Below are 22751 nucleotides of genomic sequence, written 5' to 3' on the forward strand. Positions count from 1 at the left end.
TTTGCCTCCAGCTTTTTTCTACTGAAAAAGCCTGTCAGTAAAATATAAGACTGAAAGCTCAGAAGTTGTAAAACCTCTGGAAAGGTACCAGTATCCCACTCAGCCCATCATCTCTAAGATGTTACTATGTTGTGAGCAGATGACTAAGGAAGGACAGTAAAACACAAGGAAAATGAAGTTCTTCAAAGAAAGGCATATACCAGCTGTTTCTATTTTTGAGTTGCTCAATGTTTTTAGTAGCACTGAAGATCAAAAAACCAAATTGTTCATTCATGGCATGGCCCACTCTAACCAAAACTCCAGAGAGTCTGAAAATATTACAACCTACTTATAAACTTCCATTAGCAAGTTTTTTGTTTTTAATAAATAAAATCCCATAGAAACAAAAAGTATTTACAATTAGATCAAAATTCTGAATATAATTCACAAGAGAAAACACTATTTTTTGAGAAAATGTTTTCATATCCTCATAACAGTCATTTGTTCTAAATTAGTACATAGCAATTGTCCATTAAATTAACATTTTTCCCTTAAGACCTATTCTTGTAGAAAAGTATTTTAGGCAAAACTTCCTAACCATGATGTAACTGCTTAGAATCAGAACATTTCTGTGATTAGTAATTCACATAAAAATTAACATTTTCCTTGGCTTGAGGAAAACGTGATGAATAACTATCAAAATGTAAGAGAAGCCAGGATGTAGGGAGAACAATATATTTTATTAAAGCAGCTTATACAGTTGAATGAAAAGTATAGACTTTTGGGCATTCAGTGCCTTCAAAATAATAAAGGATAACACCTGTTCCTGCAAATCTGCCTTCTCTTTTTTTCTTTAGACCATTACCCTACCACTCTCAAAATATATGCATTGTATATGTCCATATTGGACTGAAATCCTTAAGCAGTGCCACTGCTAAACTGCTACTTTCAAAAATATTACCACTTGCAATAAAATAGAATTAAGATATACAGAAGTTCTTCTTGTAACAGTCATGAAGTAAATTTTATTGTCAATGCATCTCTTCCACTGTCCTTTGCAAATAATATTTAATATTACTTATGTAAGAACATGCCCTAGAATTCCTCTTTATTTAAATCTAATTCTGATATCTCATTTCTAGTGATGCTGATGTGAAATTGGATTGTGTAAGAAATGCAGTCTCGGGTTAATAAATTTTGCAGTGTATATTATTAGGAATTATTATTAGGACTATTGTAGGAATGCAGTATTGGAGCTGTGGTCCATCTCATTACCAGTCAGTCTCTGGCACATTCTGCTATCCAGGGGGTGAAGTCTAATTAAATAGAGGTTCTCCCACTGAGTGGTAGATGGCAAAACTTCAAATGTCCAGTGTCCAGTGGAAAACAGATTTATAAGAGAGAGAATACTTTCTTTAGAATTGTAACAATCATAAATTAGTGTGCATGTAATTCCTGTCAGAATCTGATGCTCAGCTAGCACAATGTGCCTATCTTGAAATGTGCAGGAAACATGCAATCCTGAGCATCATTAACATGCAACATTCCATTTGCTTTAGGGCAATCTTTCCTAAGTTACCTGAGATGAACTCATTGCGAGCTTAGTGAAGATCAAAGCTGCTCACTTTAGCCTCACACTGACTTCATCTCTCTGCAATTTCATCTGTGGGTTTTAAACCTTGAGGCTGAATGATCCAATTCTCCAAACACTTCCTGGTGGGCATAATGCTTACTACTGACCATAGGCCCAGGGGTTATCTGAAACAAGTAGTAGGAAATATTTTCAGGTACATAAGGCACGAGCATAAGGATTTATTTTAATATTTAACTCTGCCAGCCTCTATATTGCATAATTTGCACCAACTTAGATTCTAAGGTCCACACTGGGAGTAAGGCCAATTTGGACTCACTGAACATCAAGTCTACTCACATATTCCCACTTACATTTCCTTTTGGGCCACTTATATATCACCACTGAACTTGTCTAACTAAGTTGAAGGCACACTTTTTGCTACATAAATAAAATCTGGACCTTGCGGGGAAACTAACGGTATTCAGTTGAGGACCGCATCTTGCTTCAATAATGTATGTTACAATCAGAGGCTTTTTTTTTTCAAAATTCCCTCTCCAGGTCCCCCAGTGTGGACCACACCTGCTTGACTTTCTCAACGGTCACATTCACAAACAGTAAATGTGGCCACAGTACCTGTGAATCTAAGGGAATCTCTCAACTGCACTGAGAATACCAAAAGAAGATTGATTTACTCACTCTCCTATGCTTTGCTCCCAGTGGAAATCTTAGATGACATTATAGGGCAATATATATAAGAAAATTACCAATCTTAACAGCAGTGAATATCTCAAAGCATTCTTGTTCCTGGTGATAAATAATGATAGTTCAAGTCAAACTAACATAGTAGGGTTTCCATTACAGGTTAATGTTTTCAAGAATGAATTCAAACCTTGCTTTTGTTTAAGAGGAGTCACTCTATTCCAATTTTACGTGACATTTTGGCTGAAGATGTTTTTCAGTGCTAGTTCATCAAATAATTTGGGAAGGTCTCAGGCCAAGTGGTATTAACACATTCCAACTACAGACAGTGGCTGAAGGCTGCATTAGCACTAGCTGCTGTGGCACATGCACTGCAGGCCATGGGGAGGCAGCTGCACAGTGCCTCCGCGCAGGCTGCTGCTCACCTGCCTCGGAATTGCATGAGCAGAGTTATCGACAAGACTGCTTCCTAATGAGCAGTGGATATTCTTTCCTTACTCGATTTTTGAAACGGGGTCAAGTTTTTGGTTTTTGGGTTTGCCCACAAATGATGGGCCTAATTCTTGCTTACACAAAGACCTTTCTAAAGAGCTGTATCAGTGTAAAATTATATTATGGTAGGCACAAATATTATCAGACCTGACTTGTCTAACTTTTAAGGTCTCACAGGAAGTTTCACTAATCTGTGATTCAATTTTACTGTTATTTTGCTGCTGCCTTGGGAGCACAGAATCAAACATAATACTTAAAATATTTCCCTAGAAATGTTTAAGGAGAAAGATTTTTATTTTTAAGTTGAAAATTTAACTGCATGCTTAACCAACTTCAGTGAAGCAGTGAAGCAATCATACTGGACAAGCAATTTTAAGAAATAAGATAGTTAAAAAAAAATAATTTTGAAAATACTGCCAACAATTTCATGATATAGATATTTTTAATATTAAAAGTAAATTGTAAATGTGTCTTTATAAACAATATGCATAAAATAGATCTACTATACTAAGCTCTCTCTTTTTTAAATGCTGTTTCACAGTAATTTCTTAGGTATGCAAAGTTTTCCCTCAAAGAAATAGTGCAATCTGAAGAACATACATTATGTCAGCGGATTAGAACTACTATCATCATTAATACAAGTCTTTATAGATTTCTTGTAGGAGTGGATGAAGACTCATATCTGTCTCCGTTTTCTTTATTATTTGCAACAGCTGCACGTGTTCCGTTACAATCTGTCTGAGGTCCGTCATTTTCTGAAGCAATTTGGCAAACAGCTGTGATGACTCTGGATGATTCAGTTTTAGCTGGAGCTCCAAAGCTTGCAGCAGATTGTCTTGTATATCTTCAATGGGCTTCACATTTAACAAACCTGGGCGGTCTAGAAAAAAAAAAAGAGCTTTACATTTATGAATGATATGGAAACACCAATCTCGTTTATTAATTTCTTAAAGATTTCTTAGTATATTAAACATTTACAGATAACACTTACTGACAACTGTTTGACAGCTTAATGTACTTATTTGTAAGATTTTGCTAGAATTTGCTAAAGTATTAAAACTAGTCTTAGAAACTGTTCAAGGATTTCTGTGGTGCATTCAGAGATAGGTTTATACAATACTGAAATGCATTTTTCCCGGTAAACTTGGAGTGTCTGTGGAAAAGAATAGTGAGATATACTTGGAAGATAAATCATCTGTACCAGGTAATTCAGCTTATGAAAATCAACATATACTCAAGCAGATTTGCATGTAGTTGCTACCATTAAGCATGTTTCCTTTATCGTGTATGCTAACTTATTAAAAGAAAAAAAAGCATAAATTCAACTTTCGTGAGAGACATATTCCATGACCGAGTACAGTTCTGGACAGATGCAGTCATACTAACCAGAAAAAATCTAAAAATCACAGGTTCAGGTCTTCTCCGCACCCAAGTTCCAGTTGCTATTAAGAAATCTCATCATAGCTTTTAGCATCAGTTTAGCCACATATGCTTATGGCAGTGGAAAACTGATAGATGTGGCTTGTACAGAAGATGACTTTTCAGGGCTCATGCCAGCTGAGCCTTCTCCTCCATAAGGAGGAATCTAGGATGGATGTTTACAACCAAAATCAGCTACTTGCACTGCCACAGCTGTGAGTCCAGGATTTTCTTTGGCATATCTTATTATTTGAAAAGAAGCAAATCTTTCCTCATCAACCATTATCATCTTTCAGAGTAATAGCTGTTCTGTTATTTCTGTCTGCCCCCAAGTATCTTCTTAAGTGGTTGTCATTATTCTTTAACATAATTCTCTATTTTTTTTTCTAACTTGAAGTAAGTTATTTAATTCTATAGCCATGAAACCAAAGGTTGCTTAACATTATGATATCCTCACATATGGTAATCCTCACATCTACTGGTAAGGCATCCTGATTACCAAGAGTATTCCATGAGAAAAAGTCAATAATTTAAATAACATTTTCTGTGTAGCCATGAAATCAATTTCATAGGTTGATCAATAAAAAGTAATGCCTATATCTAGCCTTAAGTTACTTTCCTAAGGAAATATTTCCCTTTCAGAAAAGTCAGGAGGTTGATCTACATTCAAAATTTTAAAAATAGGCTGCTATTTCCTATGATCTTAGTAACCTTTCTGTGCATCCAGTTCTACTATATAACCTTGGCTTGTGTTGTATACTAGAAAAAAGGCTGGGAGAAAAACAAAATTCTTTATAAATACTTTGGGGTTTTACCTAAAGAAGAAAAAATTGCAGTGTAAACTAAAAGGCAAAGCTGGCATGGAAACAAACGAGTAGACAAGCCATGATATATTTAAGTCACTAATTAGGAAAGGGCAGCTAACTCAATGAAGCAAGGTTTGGAGATTTTTAGAGCTTTTAGAAGAAGGAATAATGGCAAGTTTGAACATGGAGCTTGGTATTTCTTTGACTGTGGTTTAATGATGTGACTGCCTTCTTCTGTAAGTGACCCAAGTGACTCTGTGACCCAAGATACTTCTTTCCCTCTGGTATTTCATGCTAATAAGCCATTCTTGTCTTCCAGAGGTCACTTATTTACACCATTCAACTGATAACACCATAAAATATGATTCAGAAAGTCTGCAAATAAATAGCAAGCACGAAACTGTTTTCAAACAAACTGTTTCCAAAGCTCCTTTTTATTAATTTACTTGGCAATATAACTAAAGCATTTTAAAAAATACTTAGAGCATTTTTAATAAATTGTAGATATTTATTTTTAGATTACATGCTGCAAAATCTAGTTGCTTTCTTTATATCTTTCAGAAACTTCCCAACCTGAAGTACTTAAAAACTGACAATTTTGGCTTTGGGTTGCAATAGCTTTAAATTTTACTTCTGTGTTGCAGATGAACTCTGAACTAGCTGGGTATGACTCAGTGTACAGCGATATAAAAATCAAGAAGCACAAAGACTGTGGCCTTGATTTCCTCTGAGATTAATCTCCATTTGCCCCTGCTTCTTTTGCGGTGGGAATTTTTAGGGTGTGAGTTCTTCAGAAGTGAAACCCAATTCAAACACTGCGCTCCCCAGTGCAACTTTTAGAGTGCAGGGAGCAAACCCAGGAGATCAGTATCGAGACTGAAACTTTTCAAGGAGCCCCTCAAATTCGGGTGCCCTAGGTCAGTTGAAGTTCAGTGAGACTTAAGTGCCTAACATCCTTAAGCTCCTTTGAAAAACCCAGTCTAATGGTTTATAATGACCCAGTGGAACTACAGTCAGAAAAGATGACTATGACAAAAGCCTAGGAGATCATAAGATGTTATTTTTAAATAGGCCAAATCAGGAGGAAGGAAAATTCCCATTGAAGGCAAGTGAGATTTTTCATGAATGAGAACTTCAGGATATGGACATTATTTTTTGGGTGTTGACAGTTCGCTATACTTTCTCAGTAAAAATTTCTTACAGAGGAAAATGCTGTTTCTGTTCCAAGAAACATATCTAAATGAGCAAAAAAGGAAATAAGAGGCAAAAGCTTTATTTCAAGTTGTTGGCAAATACTTCAAGTTGTTCAGATGCTTTTAAATGTATATGATTCAGACTCATTGGGTTGCAATAGGAAAAGATGTATTTTGTGCAGTAGGGAGAATGCAAATGTATGAAGCTCCAGGTAGACGTGGCATGTGGAAAAAAATACAAAGGAAATGATTAGCAGTAAGCCTCGAGAAAAATTCAGGTTGGGAATAGGGAGAAAGAGAAATGGGAGGAAACTAGATGAGACACTGTGGTGGAGGCCTCTGAAGAGGACAGACCTAATAGGCTGTTTGAAAGCTCTTGGAGAAAATGGCAATGTGAACTGAGGAGGGATGTGAAAGAGCAACAAATGAGTCGTAGAAGGACATTCTTATTATAAAATGAAATTAGGTTACAGAAGGCCAAAGGACAGGTAATTGATGTGATTAAGGTCAGAGATGACAGTGAATTGGAAACCACTTTTATGCCTCTCTGATAAACAAGATCATTTATTGAAGTTTTTTTTTTTTCCTGTGTGCTATTTGCTACCTGCCTTTAATCCTTTCAGACTAAGAGAGTACCATGTTTCCCTTTTTATTATTACTTTTTTTATTCAGTTTTTCTTTAGGTTTTCATTCATTGTCATATTTGCTGTTTCATTTGAACATTCTGCAGGAAGCTGTTTAAAACTAAAAAAGAAAAATGTTCACAGTGACTGGGAAAGACTAGTAACCCTTTAGTTTTGGGTGTCAACAGTATAACTTTGTGTAAATTTATGTCCTATATTACCTCAGGGAAAAATATTTTGTTTGATATTTACTTACAGATTTGGATGCTTCTTTCATTTTCCTAACAGTAACTGTAACTTTTCCTGTTCCTCACACATGAAATTGCCATCTGCATGCTTTTATCCATGCCTTTATATTTTATTATCTTCAACGAAGAGCATTTTGCATTTAAATATACATTCTAATATCTTAATATGATAAAACAGGCAAAGATACGTCTGAACCGAACAACTGCACTACTTTTTTGCTGAGGCAGATATGACTTGGCAGTTCGAGTTTTTCTTCCGAGACGGTCACATGTACTGTAGTCACCAGAATTGTGGTTCAAAGCCCACAGTGATTATCTGCATGTCTTGCTCTGATTAGGAAGCATTTTGTTGTTGTTCTAACAGGTTTGCTAGAGCAGGATTTGTGTAAGAGTCAAAGATGGACCACTTCTAGGTACTATTCAGTGATAAAACTTCACCTTTTTTTGACCTCAGATTGTAGCAAAATTACTGAATGCAATATTTAAACAAGCCTCAGTTATTCACAGCTCAAGGTTCACTGTAAAGAACACACTCACTCAGAGACCAGAAAAAGTGAATATAGCAGCATTTCTGAATTGCAATACTAGTTTGTGTTGACTAACAGAGCCTGGGTCCTCACAGGCATACCCTGTCACAATTCCCCAGCACCACTATATGCTGAACACTGTATAAGATAATGTACAGGAGTTCAGGTCCATCCATAGTATGTAAACATGCTATAGAATTACCTTTTAAGCTTTTCCTTACTTTTTTTTTTTGAGTGAGTTTGTTCTACTTATAAATGTGGATCAAGCCCAGTAAGTCCTGAACAAACCCAAACATTCACCTCATTCTCCTTAAATCATCTTCTTGTGATAGATTTCATTTTCACCTCAGTGGTACATAGTATTTTTTAAGATGCTCCAAGTTCTTTAACATTTTTACCACGACAGTTGCTACTGGCTGAGGAAATGCCTCAGTGGCACAGAGGTATACAAGAGGGAGGAAAAATATCTCCTTGAAAAACATTTTCCTTATCCCATTTTACCAAAGTGTATTTTTCAAAGCTACTATAACTAAAAGAAAGCTGTAATGAAAGTTTGGCATTGCTGTTAATGGCATAAAGTATTTCTTTCATAAGAACAAGGTAATGTCTTACTGCTCACACACAGTATCTCTGTCTCATCAGTATTAAATTAAGAATATTAGGATTTGTTTGTATTTACAGAAATATTTTAAAGTAAAATATACAGACATTAAGAACAACCTTCAGCTTTGCAATAATGAGCTCACAGTAACATTTGGAATCACTGAGACAGCGTGGCTGCACTGAGCACCTCAGAAACAATAAAATGGTTGTGGGAGTGCTTTCATTTTGTTGCTATTACAGCTAATTTGTCAGTTTCTTGTTACTGCTACATGTACTACAAAAGCAACTATTTTGATATCAAAAGGTTGAACTGTTTTATAGCATTTGTGACAATTTCACTTCATAATGAAAAGCTTTCTACATGTAATATTCCAGCTGGAATTCTCTCTTTCCCTTCCCTCTTTTCTTTAGAGCTGCATAGGAGATAGCACTCATGGAGACGGCAGCACCAGCATCAATTTGATGAGCAATGACAAATTCACTTTCAGCTAGGATTATTTTTTGTTTCGCTAACTGGTTTTCTTTTTAGGATATCAGTACACAGGATTTCTTGAAGTGACTTAAACATAATGGTATTACTGGAGCTACTAAAGTCTTTGAGGTAATACGTACTGGCTTTAAAATCCTATTTTCAATGATATTGTCCTATTTTGATATTCACAAAGTTCTTACAGAAGTGAAGTTCTTACAGAAAAAAAAAGAGTATCTAAGACATCTGAGAAATAGGCTTTCTGTTCCAGACCACGGAATGTATACAGTTCAATACACGTAGCATCTGGCTCTAAATTAAATGATAAAAACTATTCTCTAATTGTCAGCAAAGCGTAATTGCTTTCAAAATATAATCTCAGTTTGTACAAATAACTATCATCCTTTTTTTTGGAAAAAAAAAAGTTCTCAATAAAGATAGTGAGAGATTTTTGGTATCACAAAATTGAAGAATTTTTCTAGATAAGACTCATTTATATTTATGGAATGTATTTACTTCAGAGTTATTTAAGAACTAATTGGTAAAATTCAAAAATTATTCTTAAAAAAAAATTCTTGATAAAACTGGTTTAGAGTAGTCTTTTTTTTTTCCCTGATCATTGTCCTCCAGAGATCTAAAATGTATGATTAGTTACATCATACCTATTTCCTCTAATGTAAACCAAACATCACTGAAGTATAGCAGATCTAGTTTTGCAGATTGCAAGTTCCCTTTTTTCAATTAGGATTGCATTTTAAGAGGCCTGTTTCTCATCTGTTAAATTTCATTATATTAGAAAATGCAAAATACTGGCATGTTTTGTGTAGTGCCCTAATAGGCTTGTATAATTTCTCCTCCCCCATCAAAGTCAACCAAAAATACACCAGTAACATATTTTCCCTTACTGAATTAATTCAGAGTCTTCAGGGATAATCGTGTTCAAAGGTTTGCACGAGAAAATGTCTTCTGGGAACGGTACTTGTTTGAAGTGGATTTAGTTGGTCTAATAACCCATACTGTGATACTACATTTTTACTGAATGAAACACAATGCCAGAAGTAATTTTCTGTGAATTTAAATGTATAGGAAGCTATGCATAGCAAGCAATGCACTCTCAACAGGATGTTTCATTTTAGAACAATAGCATGTGGTTGTTGTGTTTGATTGCTTAAACATAATTTAATAATAAAATACTCTGCATTGCTCTGTGGAGGATCTGAATTCAGAACATTCAGCACATTCCTCTCATTGATATCTGCACCACCGGTCTAAGCCAAGATACACACAGATCAGTTGGGTAAAATTTTCTTTGTGTGATATCACTAAGTTGATACTATTGACCAAAGTAAAAGAACCTCAGTCTGACCTGAAATGTATATCTGATATCACAGATTCTTGGTGGGAAGGATTCTAAGTGAATGAAATCTGGGTAGCTAAATCCCAAAATAGCTGTATAACCTCAGAATCAGATAAAACATATTAACTTTCTCTGACATAAGCTGAAAATTCACTGCCTTTTAAAGAAGTGTTAGAATTAATGTAGTCTGATACCTGGACTTTCAGATTCATGTTTCACTCAAACCATAAACATTAATATAAACAGAGCAGCTTAGGAAATGTGAACAGAGCAGACACACAATGCTTGTTTTTCTGAGGCATTTGCAGATCATAATTTTCCTGAGAAATGCCTTTTTTTTTTTTCTCTCTTCAAGGCAAACAAAACCTTGTGTGAATGAAAAAACCCAAACCAATAAAAAACCCATCGCAATCCTGCAAGCCAAATGCCACATCTATTTTGAAATTTTTATGGAGTCAAAGTTATTTGTGTACAATTAGCAAGCCACACAATCTAATTGCAGGTTTAAAAAATCCTCATGCAGAAGTTAAACTTTCAGAAGGTCTTGCCAATGAAATTCCACCCCCTCCCTCCCTCTTTTTTTCAGAAATATAGTCCTGATTTTGTTTTTGTCTTTTAACTAAATGACTTGCTGATTCAGCAGACATTTCCAGCTCCAACACTAATATCAGGTCATTTACATTTTCAGTTTCTGCCCGAAACTGAAGAAGTGGCAAACAACATCAAGAAAGCTGAAAGCCAACCAAAAACTACCTGTAAATAAACTCACTCCCATCCTTTACTGCTGAGCACTTTCCTGTTTGGACAGGAATTTAAAGCATCAACTCTATTATATAAAATATCATTAAATAAGACAGCACTTACCTCCACTTAGTATAATGACAGCTATAAATATTGCCAGGTCACTGTCATCTAATTCCAGTGCATTGAACTTCACAGCGAACTCAAACTTGGGCTCCATAAAGTCACAAAAAGGTTTTCTCAGGCTCTTCAGAAACTCCCGTGTCATGAAACCTTGTCCATCAGATATAAGAACTCCATCTTTATTCATCAGAGAAGCCAGGAGAGTATATATGATCTCATGGACACCGTATTTCAGGAGAGTTACTTGATCATTCAGGTCAAGATTCACAAAACCTGGAATGTTCTTGGCAAATTCTGTAATCTCCTGCACTGCCTCCACAGAGCGAAACTGACATCGCTGGAAAATGCGAATTGCTACCTCTTTGTTCTGCTCCTGCAGCGGTGACACATGCTTACACTTGATCTGATCTTCTCCCATCATTAAAGAGTTCATGTCATAAATAACAAATGGCTAAAAATAAAAGGAAAAGAAAAGTTACTTTCACATTTTTTTCTATGACCATTTCACTTACGAGAAACTGAAGTATAATTCATCAGAAAACACTTAGGAATGTCTGAGAAGTGTATCAAGGTTAGGTGCTTTGGGGTTAAGCCTTCATAAACCTATTAAAGTAAATATCCTCATAATGTTAAAATGACTTACAGAAAAGACAAGTAGTTCCTAAGGATTTCTCATGTTCTATGAATGCACATGCTAAAAATAGGACTTTGGGTGACACTTTTCTTAACTGGAGGGGCAAGAGGGTAGGAATAATTACAATATTTGTGATTTTTTCCCTTTTTTGCCCCCCTGTTCATTTTACAGAAGTTCTGTAATAACAGAATTCAAAGTTGGAATGCTTATTAACAAAAGATGAAAATGTTAATGCTTTTACATGAATTTTACTTTCTTATATTAAATATAATCTTGTAAGTATACAACGACATGCCTGCGCTTCTGCTGATACAATTTTTTTTTTGGTGGAAAGATATAGTATGTTCATATTTTGACTACTTCATACGCTGTTATGTTCAAGTTCTAGAAAGTACTGTAAGTACTATAAAATTTATGGCATTATCTGATAAATTCAACCTTTCACTACTAATTGCTTTAAAAATAACAAAGTTAGGATGTATTATGCTTAGAACTTGTCTCTGAGGAAGAGATCACAAATAACACGATACACTGCAGCAGCACAATTCAGAACACAAGAATGAGTCTGACTGTGAAATAAATGCAACTGGAATAAATCAATTTTGAAAACAGAAGAGAAAAAGTAATGCCAGCAAAACTTTTGCTAGGATATGGAAACAGTCTGTTTCAGGATTTGCAGAAGTATCCTCTGGCTTTAAAGAACTGGTTAATTGAGGATTTCTTTAATTTATCTGAAGAACCTTTTCCATAGAGAATAAATAACTAAATAGTTCAATGCTGCACTGAACAAATACCTACAGATATTAATATGCTCGTTAACATGCCCGATTAATTAAAATACAAGGAATTACACACCAACAATTGGACTAGAGAAATGCATTTTAAAATTTAAAATCCTTTATGATTACAGATTCTAATGCCTTATTCATGTGGGTGCTCATTCTTAAGATTTTATATTCACTTTAAGCTGTAGAAGAGATTAAAAAATAACCTAAGACATCCTATACACAGGCAATAGTCCTCTCTCATAGAATCAGCTTGTGGAACCTCTTAATATTCTATTCCAAATTAATTAAACCAGTTTTTCAGTCTATTCAGTGCCAAATTCTTAAGGAATTTTTACAACTGGAAATAGCTACTTTCTTTTGGGTCCAGTGGTGCTTTCTGTAGAGGATATTGCCCACAGGTGCTTAACACTACCCACCAGCTAGAGGTTACTACTTCCATAGTTCTGCAGATGGAGACTGTGAAAATGTTCAGTCATTTGTTTCAGGCTAAGTTGAAAACAGATCTCCAACCCGCTTTCGCTAGGAAGAGAGGGAGGGATGACAGCTGTCATAGCTTTGCCTTTAACTGATACAGCTGCTTAGAAGACAAAGGTCTATCTGTGAACTGAAATAATAGTATCCACACAAGAGGATTTCAGTTTCCAAACTCTTTTAGTTAACTCAATATTCTGCTGCTTACAGGACCAATGAAATTAGTGCTTTCACAGTAACCACAGGCAATCATAGCTCCAAACCATGAGTTTCAGTCAAATACAGTGTTTTTTTCCACTTGCACTAGGATTTCAGTGTGAAACTGAAAAAATAAACACACAGAGCTGAGAAAAGCCAGCAGGATAAGGTATTTTTCAAGCTGGGATGGTGTTTTGGCAGCAGAAAAAATATTCTCTATACAACTGTACATATGTATATGCATGCATATGCATATGTAAAACACTGCTATAAAAAGATTGAGAGGAGGCTTTCAAAAATGTATATTTTAGTACTGGTAGGTCATTCCTTTCTATTCTTTCTAGAAAATCCTAAGTGGCAGCATCAGTACAAGAAAAATTTGTCTATTCTAAGCATGTATATATGCTTTAGAATGACTATATTATACCATCATTCTATTGACATTAGGAGACAAAAATCAAGAGTTCAAAGTCACTAAAAAAAAAGTTCAGATGAACATTGTGATTAAAATCTTATGTCAAATGAGCACTTTATATCCCAGAAGAGGATGAATTACTTATCCAGTAATTTTAATGTTGACATACTGACTTAACATATCTGATCATTTTTCAATTGATGCAGTCTAACAGTCTAAAGTCAAGATAGAGTTAAGACACCCCACTTAATAGGTAGCATTAACTCTTAAACCTATTAATTTGAATGACAATGCAATGAACTGATTATTACTGGCTACCTTACCCTTAAAACTTGCAAAATATTCCTATTCACTGTTAAAATATGTGGTGGTTGTGTGATAAAGAAGCAGGCAATCAGGTTATCTACTCTGTACTTAAATTTAAAGAATCCAGTACAAGAAGCAATAGAATCTCCTAGCACAGTCATTCTGCCTCTGAATAAAGAAATTTCCTTGCAACTTCCCTCCCATATGAATTCTCCTATTATGTATAAAATAGATGGAGAGAATCTTTTGGGGGATATCTCTGTGCTTCCTGCTCAAATGATAAATTTGGCTTTTCTTTTGGCTGTGATATTCACTTAGCAGAAGGATTTCTTGTGCCTGATGAATGCTCATCTGCGATTGATCTTGTCTTACCTCCTTTTCGCTCTGCCAATCACATCTATAATCACTACAGCACAGTATGAAGCTTATGATTAACTTGTAGTAGTACAGGTGTACAGTGGGCAGCTGCAGAAAGAATAAGCAGGCCTTCTGGTGACATTTTTATGATGAAGGGCAATAAACAAGACATATGATTACACACTCCACTTCTATTATGTTTCCCAATGCAGATACCTAGTTACATAGAACACAATTACAGAAAACTGAACTGCTGTATTAATTCTTTCCCAGAAAACTGTTTCTAATACGGAGAGGAAAAGGACTGTGGAAAGACTCTGAAAAAGCAATGATCCTCAAGTGGATTTAGTGTATCAGCTTACTGCAAAATAAATAAACTATGGTAGTTCAAACTTTATATACTCCATAATGATTAGTTATTTAAATTGCAAGTACCTAAATTTGTACCACCATATCTAAAGTTTTTTTTTTTTTTTTAATTCTGCAACCAAACTAGAGACAATGTTAAAATTATGATTTTAACTGCCCTTAGAAAGACAGCCCAACAAAAAACAAATCCTTTCCTACCTTTGAAATTTACAAAGAAAATTAAATACAGTCTTTGTTGCAATCCTGGCAATAAAATTTCTGCCAATCATTTCAGAAAATATGTCAAACAGTTAGTTTTGGAAAAGCTATTTTTATCTTTAGTTTCTAAAATAGTGATAACATTTTTTAAAAACTACCATAATTATCAGATCTTATTCATCCTTCTTTCCACTGATACCAAAAGTTAGGTACTGCCAGTGGTTTCCAAAGGAACCCACAAATACACGTATCTCTATTCCTTACTTTTCAAAATTCAGTTTGTACCAGCATAGAATACTGATCTGATCCACGATAATCCAGTTAAAAGCAGGAAGTCGTCAGAGCACCATAAGTATCATAGTTAAGGTTACTGATGCTGATGGTACTGTGAATCATTTGACACTTACGAAAAGAATATTCCTTTGAATAGAGCCAGTACTGATAATATTTTATGATGATATGCTATGATACGGATGCTTGAAGAATATAGCAACCAACTGCTGACAGCTAGATAGCCACCTTAAACAGATAGTGTGGAAGATAACCTCTGATAAAGGAGAAGGAAAACGGGAAGAATGGATCAGAGAATACAAAAAGGTTAAGATGACCTTCAAATTCTTGTACTGGTTTCAAGTATTTTATTAGGTGAACTTGGAGTTTTTTCAAATAATGTTTACTTATCCTATCTAAAAACATTTCCTGTGTTTCAGACACAGCTTGAAACATGCAACTGCCAACAGCAAGGTTTTTTTTTTTTTTTTTTTAAAGATGTGTTGTCAATGTGGTAAATCATTTACTCAAAAGAAAAAAAACAACAAAACAAAACAGAGGGAACTAACTGATTTGTCTGTCGTTTTTCCTGTCAAGATCGCCCTCGCCTTGGCTTTGGTCAGAGGGAAGGACTTTATGTATGAGTCATACAAGTGCTTGGCAAGTGCTCGCAGATCAGCAGATTCAGGGTTTAGCTGGTCGATGTCGCTGGAAATCTCTGCCAGGAGCTTCTCCTTCTCCGCTTGTGGCATTCGCCCAAACCTGATGGCTGAAAAAGATGACAAGTAATTTTCATAGTTATAGTTGAACCTACATATGCATATTTTAATAGCTTTTTTTTCCCCGCCACCTTTTATTACAAGTTCTTCAATTTTTTTATTAAAACAGTAGGCAGGCAAGTAAGACTAAGATGATCCTGTCCAGTATTATAGGCAAACTACTGAAGTGCTTCAAATATATGTAAACAAAACCAATCTCAAAGAGGAAATAATCTGTGTCCAAACAGTAAGATTACAGTAACTTGCTCAGAAATGCAAAACTATTGTCAGCTCACCTGACAGACAGAACTGGTGAAAACCACTGATTCTACCTCCAATCTAAATAAAATGTAAATAATCTTTACGGTATTAAAATTCGGTTGGCCTAAGGTAGGAAACAGTGTTCAGCCTTGCATGGTTTTGGGCAAACCACCATATGGATCTCAGCTTCTTCATTTGTTTAGAAACAAAACACCCACATACCTTGCAGGAATAAATTCCTAAATAGTACAACAGACCTTAAGATAGCAAGCGATATAAAATGTTACCAAAATAATTAAGGAATGAGAAAGAAGGTTGTGCAGGGAATAAAAAAATATGAAAAGGCTGAGTTCTTCATGGTAACCCTACATACATGCTGTATTGACAGAACAGGAAATGGTTCTGCCTAGTCATATGATTTCACAATTGCTCTGTTTTACACCTACATACTTAATAGTCAAGGCACTGCTTATACTTATGGAGATTGACTTGGAAAATATTTCAAATGAGCCATCCAGATCAAAACTGACTTATCGTATTTCAGTAAACAGGATTTATTTTATAGTAAGAAAACAAAGCAGAGCAACAGAGCATCAAAACAAAAAACAAAAGGAAAAAATAAAGGTTTGCATTTCAGCCTTAGGAGGAAAGAGAAATATTATAAATATTTTTTCAGTGGTTAGTGTCTTTCCTGGATGAAGAAAAATTGCTCTTAAGAACATACATATGAATTGTTATACTTGGGATGTTTATTTTGGAAATCATCAGCCACTTTCCTGTTTTGAGGATGCTGGCAGTGTGCTGATAAACAAAAATGACACTTTTTTGCAAGAATAAATAATTGCGTTAAAAAAAAACACGCAACATATAGCATGTACTATATTTATTGATCATTTCTCTATGATATTCTTTATTTTTATTTGTTTGTATGCATTTTTTTATTTTTATTTTTTTTTTTACAACTCTACTACATTTTCTTTTCCGTATACTTAGTCTCTGATTGATGCTAAATATTTCATATTTTTGGGGTATTCTTAGAGCTTATGTGTCAGAATAAAAATCAGCATGAAGGGAAATCTAGTTCAACAGGAACAAATTAACATTTATTTTTTTCCTGTAAACGTATGTTGCTTATAGTTTTTTCATGAGGGAAATTTTGAATGATTGCCATCTGATATTTGTTTTGGACCATATATACCATAGTACTTTTTTTTTTTTCCTCTCATGGGGAACACTAATTACTCTTAGTCAGCTACTAACAATAGTTTTCAGTGAGACATCACTGCCAGCCCTCCTTATTTCTGAGAGCAAAATAATTACAGAAAAATGATGAACTTACTAGTTTATATGACATATGGTAATGGCTAAAAGAGACTACCAGCATTCTGTTAAGATATCAACGTGAATGGATGGCAAAGTTAGTGATGTATAAAAATTGATATAAAACAAAAGGAGTTCGTATTTGTACTTAGTGTAATCTAAATAAAATGATGAGAACATTCAGCACAACTACCAAGGAATTAATTCAACCATATAGGCTTCAATGAACTCTGCAAATCAAGAACATTTTGTGGTCATTTTGCAGTTAAATGGATTCTCTCACTGTTCAAAATTCTTATTTGTTGTTAACACAAACCGTCCTTTGATTATTTTTTTAAATACACATGAAAGTTGGTAAAATTAAACCCATTATACTCATATCTGCATTTTAGATATTGAAAACATAAGCCAAAAGAAATAGGAAGTATTTAATGAAGTAAACACAGTGAAAACTCACTGAGAATACTGGATAGCATTTACAGATTTTTTGGTGATATTGAAGGACTGACTTAATAAAAAGAATCAAACTATTATCAACGTAATAAAGCTAAAATATATTATTGCATACATATCATAAGTATTTATTAAAAAGACATCAAACAACTAAAATATGTTGTCAAGAAGGTGTTAAAAATAATATAGCCAATAAAAGCATTAAAGTTTAATTTAGGAGTTCATATCGAACAGAGCTACACATTTGTTAAATTTATATTTATATAAATATATATATATATAATTTTATATTTTCATTATAAATTATTATGTTCTTCATTAAACCTCATTTCAGATTTAAAAATCATAAAATTTGTAACATTCATGGTATTATATTTTATGATTAATTTGTCAAATGTGTATTTTTGTAATACCTTCATCAATGGAAAAAAAATCTTGTGATACTTTAATGCTTCAGATGGGTTTCTTGCCAACACATTCAGCTCCTTCTCAACATCTTTTTTTTGATGACGAATTTGCAAACTGAAATCTTAAGTGAAGTCTATCAAGACTTGTCAGACAATTACAGTAAACTTTTTAATTTGGAAGGCAAAGCAAGGCAAATATTAGTTTCATATAAAGGACTGTTAATAAAAAGGGGAGATCAGAGTTGCTAATGTCTATAAAATGTTGATTGCTCCCTGAAATATATGGAGTGTAATTTGGTACGACCTGAGGACTTCTTCACACATAGTAAGAAATACTTAACAATTCTAAGAAACATGTCCTTTGAGAGATTTCATAATCCTATCAGGAGCTAGGTGCTTTTGACTAGATTTTCTTTTTTTAAATGATAAATCCTACTTGTAAAGTATTTTGATATTTTATATTGAATTAAGGAAATTTATGGCATTATATACAATAACTTTATCTTTGCAATAAATCATGTATTCTTAACAGTCTGATATGAATTCTATATACTAATTCTTCACATATTATGGAAATGGAGCTTGACTAAACACCAGTATAAAACATGATTCTGATGTGGACCCATTCTTGACAGTCAGGGTTTGCAGAAGCAAGCTTATAATCTAGAATTTCACTAGCACAAGACCCCCAAGGTTATTTTTCCAAACAAGGGATAAAAAATGGACAGTATATTGCTTTTCCTTCCTATCTTTTAATATTAACTTAGCTCTAAAATAATTTATACACTTCCCCAAGGCATTAAAAACAATAGGAATTTCCACTTTTTTTTTCTTTACTGGAAAATTCTTGATGATATACCACAGTATGTACACAAACTATCCCACTGATTACTGAAATAGAATTGTTTGATGGAGAGATTTTATTAAAGCGATCAGGGATTTTCAAAACAGACTCTTCTGTCATTAGAGAATAACTAAGAGGTATACTTGTTTTCTTTTAAATAACAGAGACCAGACGGGTAACAAACATCTTGCTGGAATTTCAAACATGGGTGAATATACTAATGCATGGGTTTTTTTTGTTCTTTTGTTTTTTTTTCCAAGTACGTTTCTATAAGTCGCCAAAATGGCTGGGGGTGGGGATTAGCAGAGAGGTATTAGTTTCTTTTTTAAAACTTGTGGCAGTTTTCCACAGAACTGTATCTATTATTATTGAACAGATAATGCTACTATAAAATAGGCTTACTTTTAGCTTAGAGTATAAAATGACAGCATAGTATGTATAGTTTCTACATATGCCCTGTATCCTATACCCTGAATACTCTGCATTGTCTCATCTTGCTGAGTCTCTTAGAAAGTAAATTACAGTATTCATGCCTGCAGTTTGGTATTGTTTAACAGCAACCTATCAACAATTTGTTATTTAGCATTTACAACTCTCTATAGAATTTATAATAAAAGACAATTTACACTGTATTTGTTTTCCTCATGGAAAACAAGATTAACTACGGGTGTTCCAGAATCAAGTTTCCAGTGTGTTAACATCCAACAGAGGATACCCAATTACATTTGCAAAGTAGACTTGTGTTATAATCCCTAGTGCTTCTAATACAAAACTATTTCCATTACTTTATAGATTGCATTGGAGATCACCATACATTTATTTACTCTTAATAGTTCTAAGCCTTCTACTTAGCCAAGAGAGAGAAGAGGAAGAGAGAGAGGGAAATAGTACTGCCAAAGGTAGCATTGAATTATGTAACAAGCCTTTTTGTTAAAATGCTGAGGACATTACTTTGAAAGGAAATTAACACGCATTGCTATATGGCAAGCTAGGTTATAAACATTAATTTATATTCTTGAATGTTTGTATGCTGCATTCAGAATTGACTTAGATGTAGCAAAGCTTACTCATATCATAGAAAGCTATTATATCAAATGTTAAATCAATTATCAAAGAATGCACTAGCTCTTTAGCTAATCAAAGTGGTATAGCGAAGCTCTCCCTTACTGACCTAAAAAACCCAATGCTCTTACTGACCTAAAACAAGCCACCTGAGCAGGCTTGCCAGCTATCAGATTACATCTATCAGTTCAACAAACCAGCCAATAATATCAGCAGAGTTTGCATTTACCTGATAGGACCAAGTCTTCTTCTAAATAGGTGAATTTACTTCAAGAATGGAAATGGGATCTTACTGTTTTCTGTACTATATTCACCTTTAGGGTCTATCTTGTTGCCTGTCATCATAATAGTGAACTTTTATGTAAAATAATTAAGCACTGATAAAATCCTTCAGGAAAATGTCATTTTTTGTCATGTTTGGCATGTGAAAACTGTGCTTGGAGTAAAGTTTGCTATCTTTCTTTTTAAAATATTTTTAGGAGATCAATTGTATGTTTATTAGTAATCTGTTACTCCCACATGTTTCTTTGTTTCTAAATGTGTGTTTTTAGGATGGATTAATAACAGTGATCCACCTTTAAATGCTGTCTGTACACAGTAGCCTAGTCAGTGTTTATTGGCACGGAATACAAATTTGAGTCAAAATTCAGTTTCGTGGTACTAGCCTGGTAGTTTCCTTTTGGAGAAATCATTGTCATTGTTGTTTTCAGGGGACTGAGATAAAAGTCAGGGAAAGGTCAGTGGGTTTATGGAAGGAATGTGGGAAACAGCAGTGGGACTTTGGGTGAGAGAAGTAGGAGGGATTGGTAATATTTGTGGAGGTTAGGGTAGAAAAAGGAGAGTTCACAGGATTTCTGGTGGCTGAGAAAAATTTCAGGGATCTGTAGATGGGTGACAGGTTCTTCTCCCTTTTCTGCACCACCTTCCTGTGACCCTGGCTTCACCTTCTATTTCTCTGGACCACTTATCCTCTTTGCTACTCTATCTTCCCTCTCCTGCATGCCATATTATATTCTTTGTCTTTCTGTGGAAACAGAATACTTATCCTTATGCCACATTTTATGACTTGGAGAAGTCTCTATGACAGCTTCTAGACTACTCTCTGTAGAACACTGCTCTTCTGATTGTCTAGATTAGGGATTTTTTGGAGAACAAATGAGTTCCCATATAGAAAATAAATTCAGTTTCTTTCACTGAAGAACAGCAGACAGAGCCAGGGCAGAAACCTTTCTGCGTTTACTTGAAGTATGTGCCCAGATTCAGCAATTCAGTGCTCCCAGAAATTATAATAAAGACATATTGCCATGTGTGCTCTTTTTTCCAGTACATTAGTTGGCTTTATATAAATAGTATTTTTAGTGTAAGAGAAAAAATTAATAGAATTTCCAAAAGGAAAGAACAAAACTTTTTCTTAGTGGTACTTCAGAATACAATCTGAGCAATTGAGGGTTAAACGCAGAACAGCACTGTGGCTAGAGAAGGAAAGGAAAACAATATCCAAAGCATGAGAACACTACTGTCTTTCTTAACCTTCAGCCAAGTGGTATGTAGCATTTATACATGAAAAAATGTGACTGTTAGCTGCTAAGTGTCTCGTTGCATTCTCCCCCTGCCTTTTTTTTTTTAAGTGCCCTAACTATTCATTTTGCAATAATATATCTATGCAAAGAGAGTCACCGATTGGAGCCCTCTGGCACAAATAGTCCACATTCTGATTCCAAGAATGTAAAATTCAGATAGTTTCACTATCCAAGTGGACAAACTTTAATCTGTGGATGTAACATTAGAATCTGTCTCAGTGCCACTGACAACCTCCAGTGTTGCATTTCTGTATGCTTCTTTATAGAGACTTGCGTCTTCATAGGCAAAATTTAGTTCTTTTTTAGAAATTTGTTTATAAATGATGGAGGGGGCAGGTATGGTTTCATACAATCTGGAGCAGGCAAAAAATGCAAATGTAGAAGCCAATAATTGAATATAAGCACTACTAACTCCCTGCTAAGTTAACTGGTGGCGAAAGTCAATTAAAGCATTCTTTCAAGCCCTGGGGGAAATGGCAAAACGATACCTCACTCCTGCCCCTCATAACCATGGTCCCTGCTGGTGCCACAGGTTCTTCCTTGCTGTGGCTGACCAGGAAGAAATAGCATGTGAAACATTCATTTTAAAAATATTTCCTGGGACATATACATTGTCAAGCCAGAGAGAATGATCTTGGCCTTCCCCTTCTTGATAGCACAGGACATGGTTCACATTGTGGAAGCCATGTTGCTAGTTTATGAAAGAATTTGGCATGCACCTTGAAAATAATAATAACAAACTCCCCTGAACTACTATAAAAATACCCACAGTAGCATTTCAAAATTAGTTTTATTTTTAAGAGTTACTGTTGCATCCCAGGAACTTGAAAACCATATTTTCTACTAGCAAAACATTTCCCATACCATTTTACATTCACTGAAGTAATAACTTCACAAACCACAGTTAAGCTTCCCTCTTGGGGACAACACACTTATTTTTTATACTGAAAATAATGAAAGTTCTAAAAAAGCCACAGAGAAATTATTTTCCCAGTCATGCTTGCAATTCTTTACCCTTAGAATTACATAAGTCTCTATGTTATGACATTTAATTCCTGTTTCTACTCAACTTTGCCAAAGCGAGGCAGCAAAGAATCTTCATTATGTCTTTCTGTCCAAACATTCACAAATAAGTATTTCCACATGAGTTGGTATATTAATTTTAAAGTTCAGAGGGATTTTCTTCTATATCCTATGCAAGAGAACAG

The 22751-nt window shown here is 34.6% G+C and overlaps 1 protein-coding gene across 1 annotated transcript in view; it reads right to left on the reverse strand.

Annotated features, from left to right (window-relative positions):
- Window positions 1–336: 336 nt before the first annotated feature.
- The window catches only part of PPARG (peroxisome proliferator activated receptor gamma), a 61040-nt gene continuing 38625 nt past the window's right edge, over window positions 337–22751 (reverse strand). The window contains exons 5-7 of the mRNA XM_040569351.1: window positions 15428–15627; window positions 10853–11303; window positions 337–3623 (exon numbers count right to left, since the gene is read on the reverse strand). Of these exons, the coding sequence (XP_040425285.1) occupies window positions 3376–3623; window positions 10853–11303; window positions 15428–15627 (899 nt within the window). The 3' untranslated portion in view covers window positions 337–3375. The remainder of the gene's footprint in view (window positions 3624–10852; window positions 11304–15427; window positions 15628–22751) is intronic.

Source organism: Cygnus olor, chromosome 10, assembly GCF_009769625.2.
Source record: "Cygnus olor isolate bCygOlo1 chromosome 10, bCygOlo1.pri.v2, whole genome shotgun sequence".
Lineage (NCBI taxonomy): Eukaryota > Metazoa > Chordata > Aves > Anseriformes > Anatidae > Cygnus > Cygnus olor.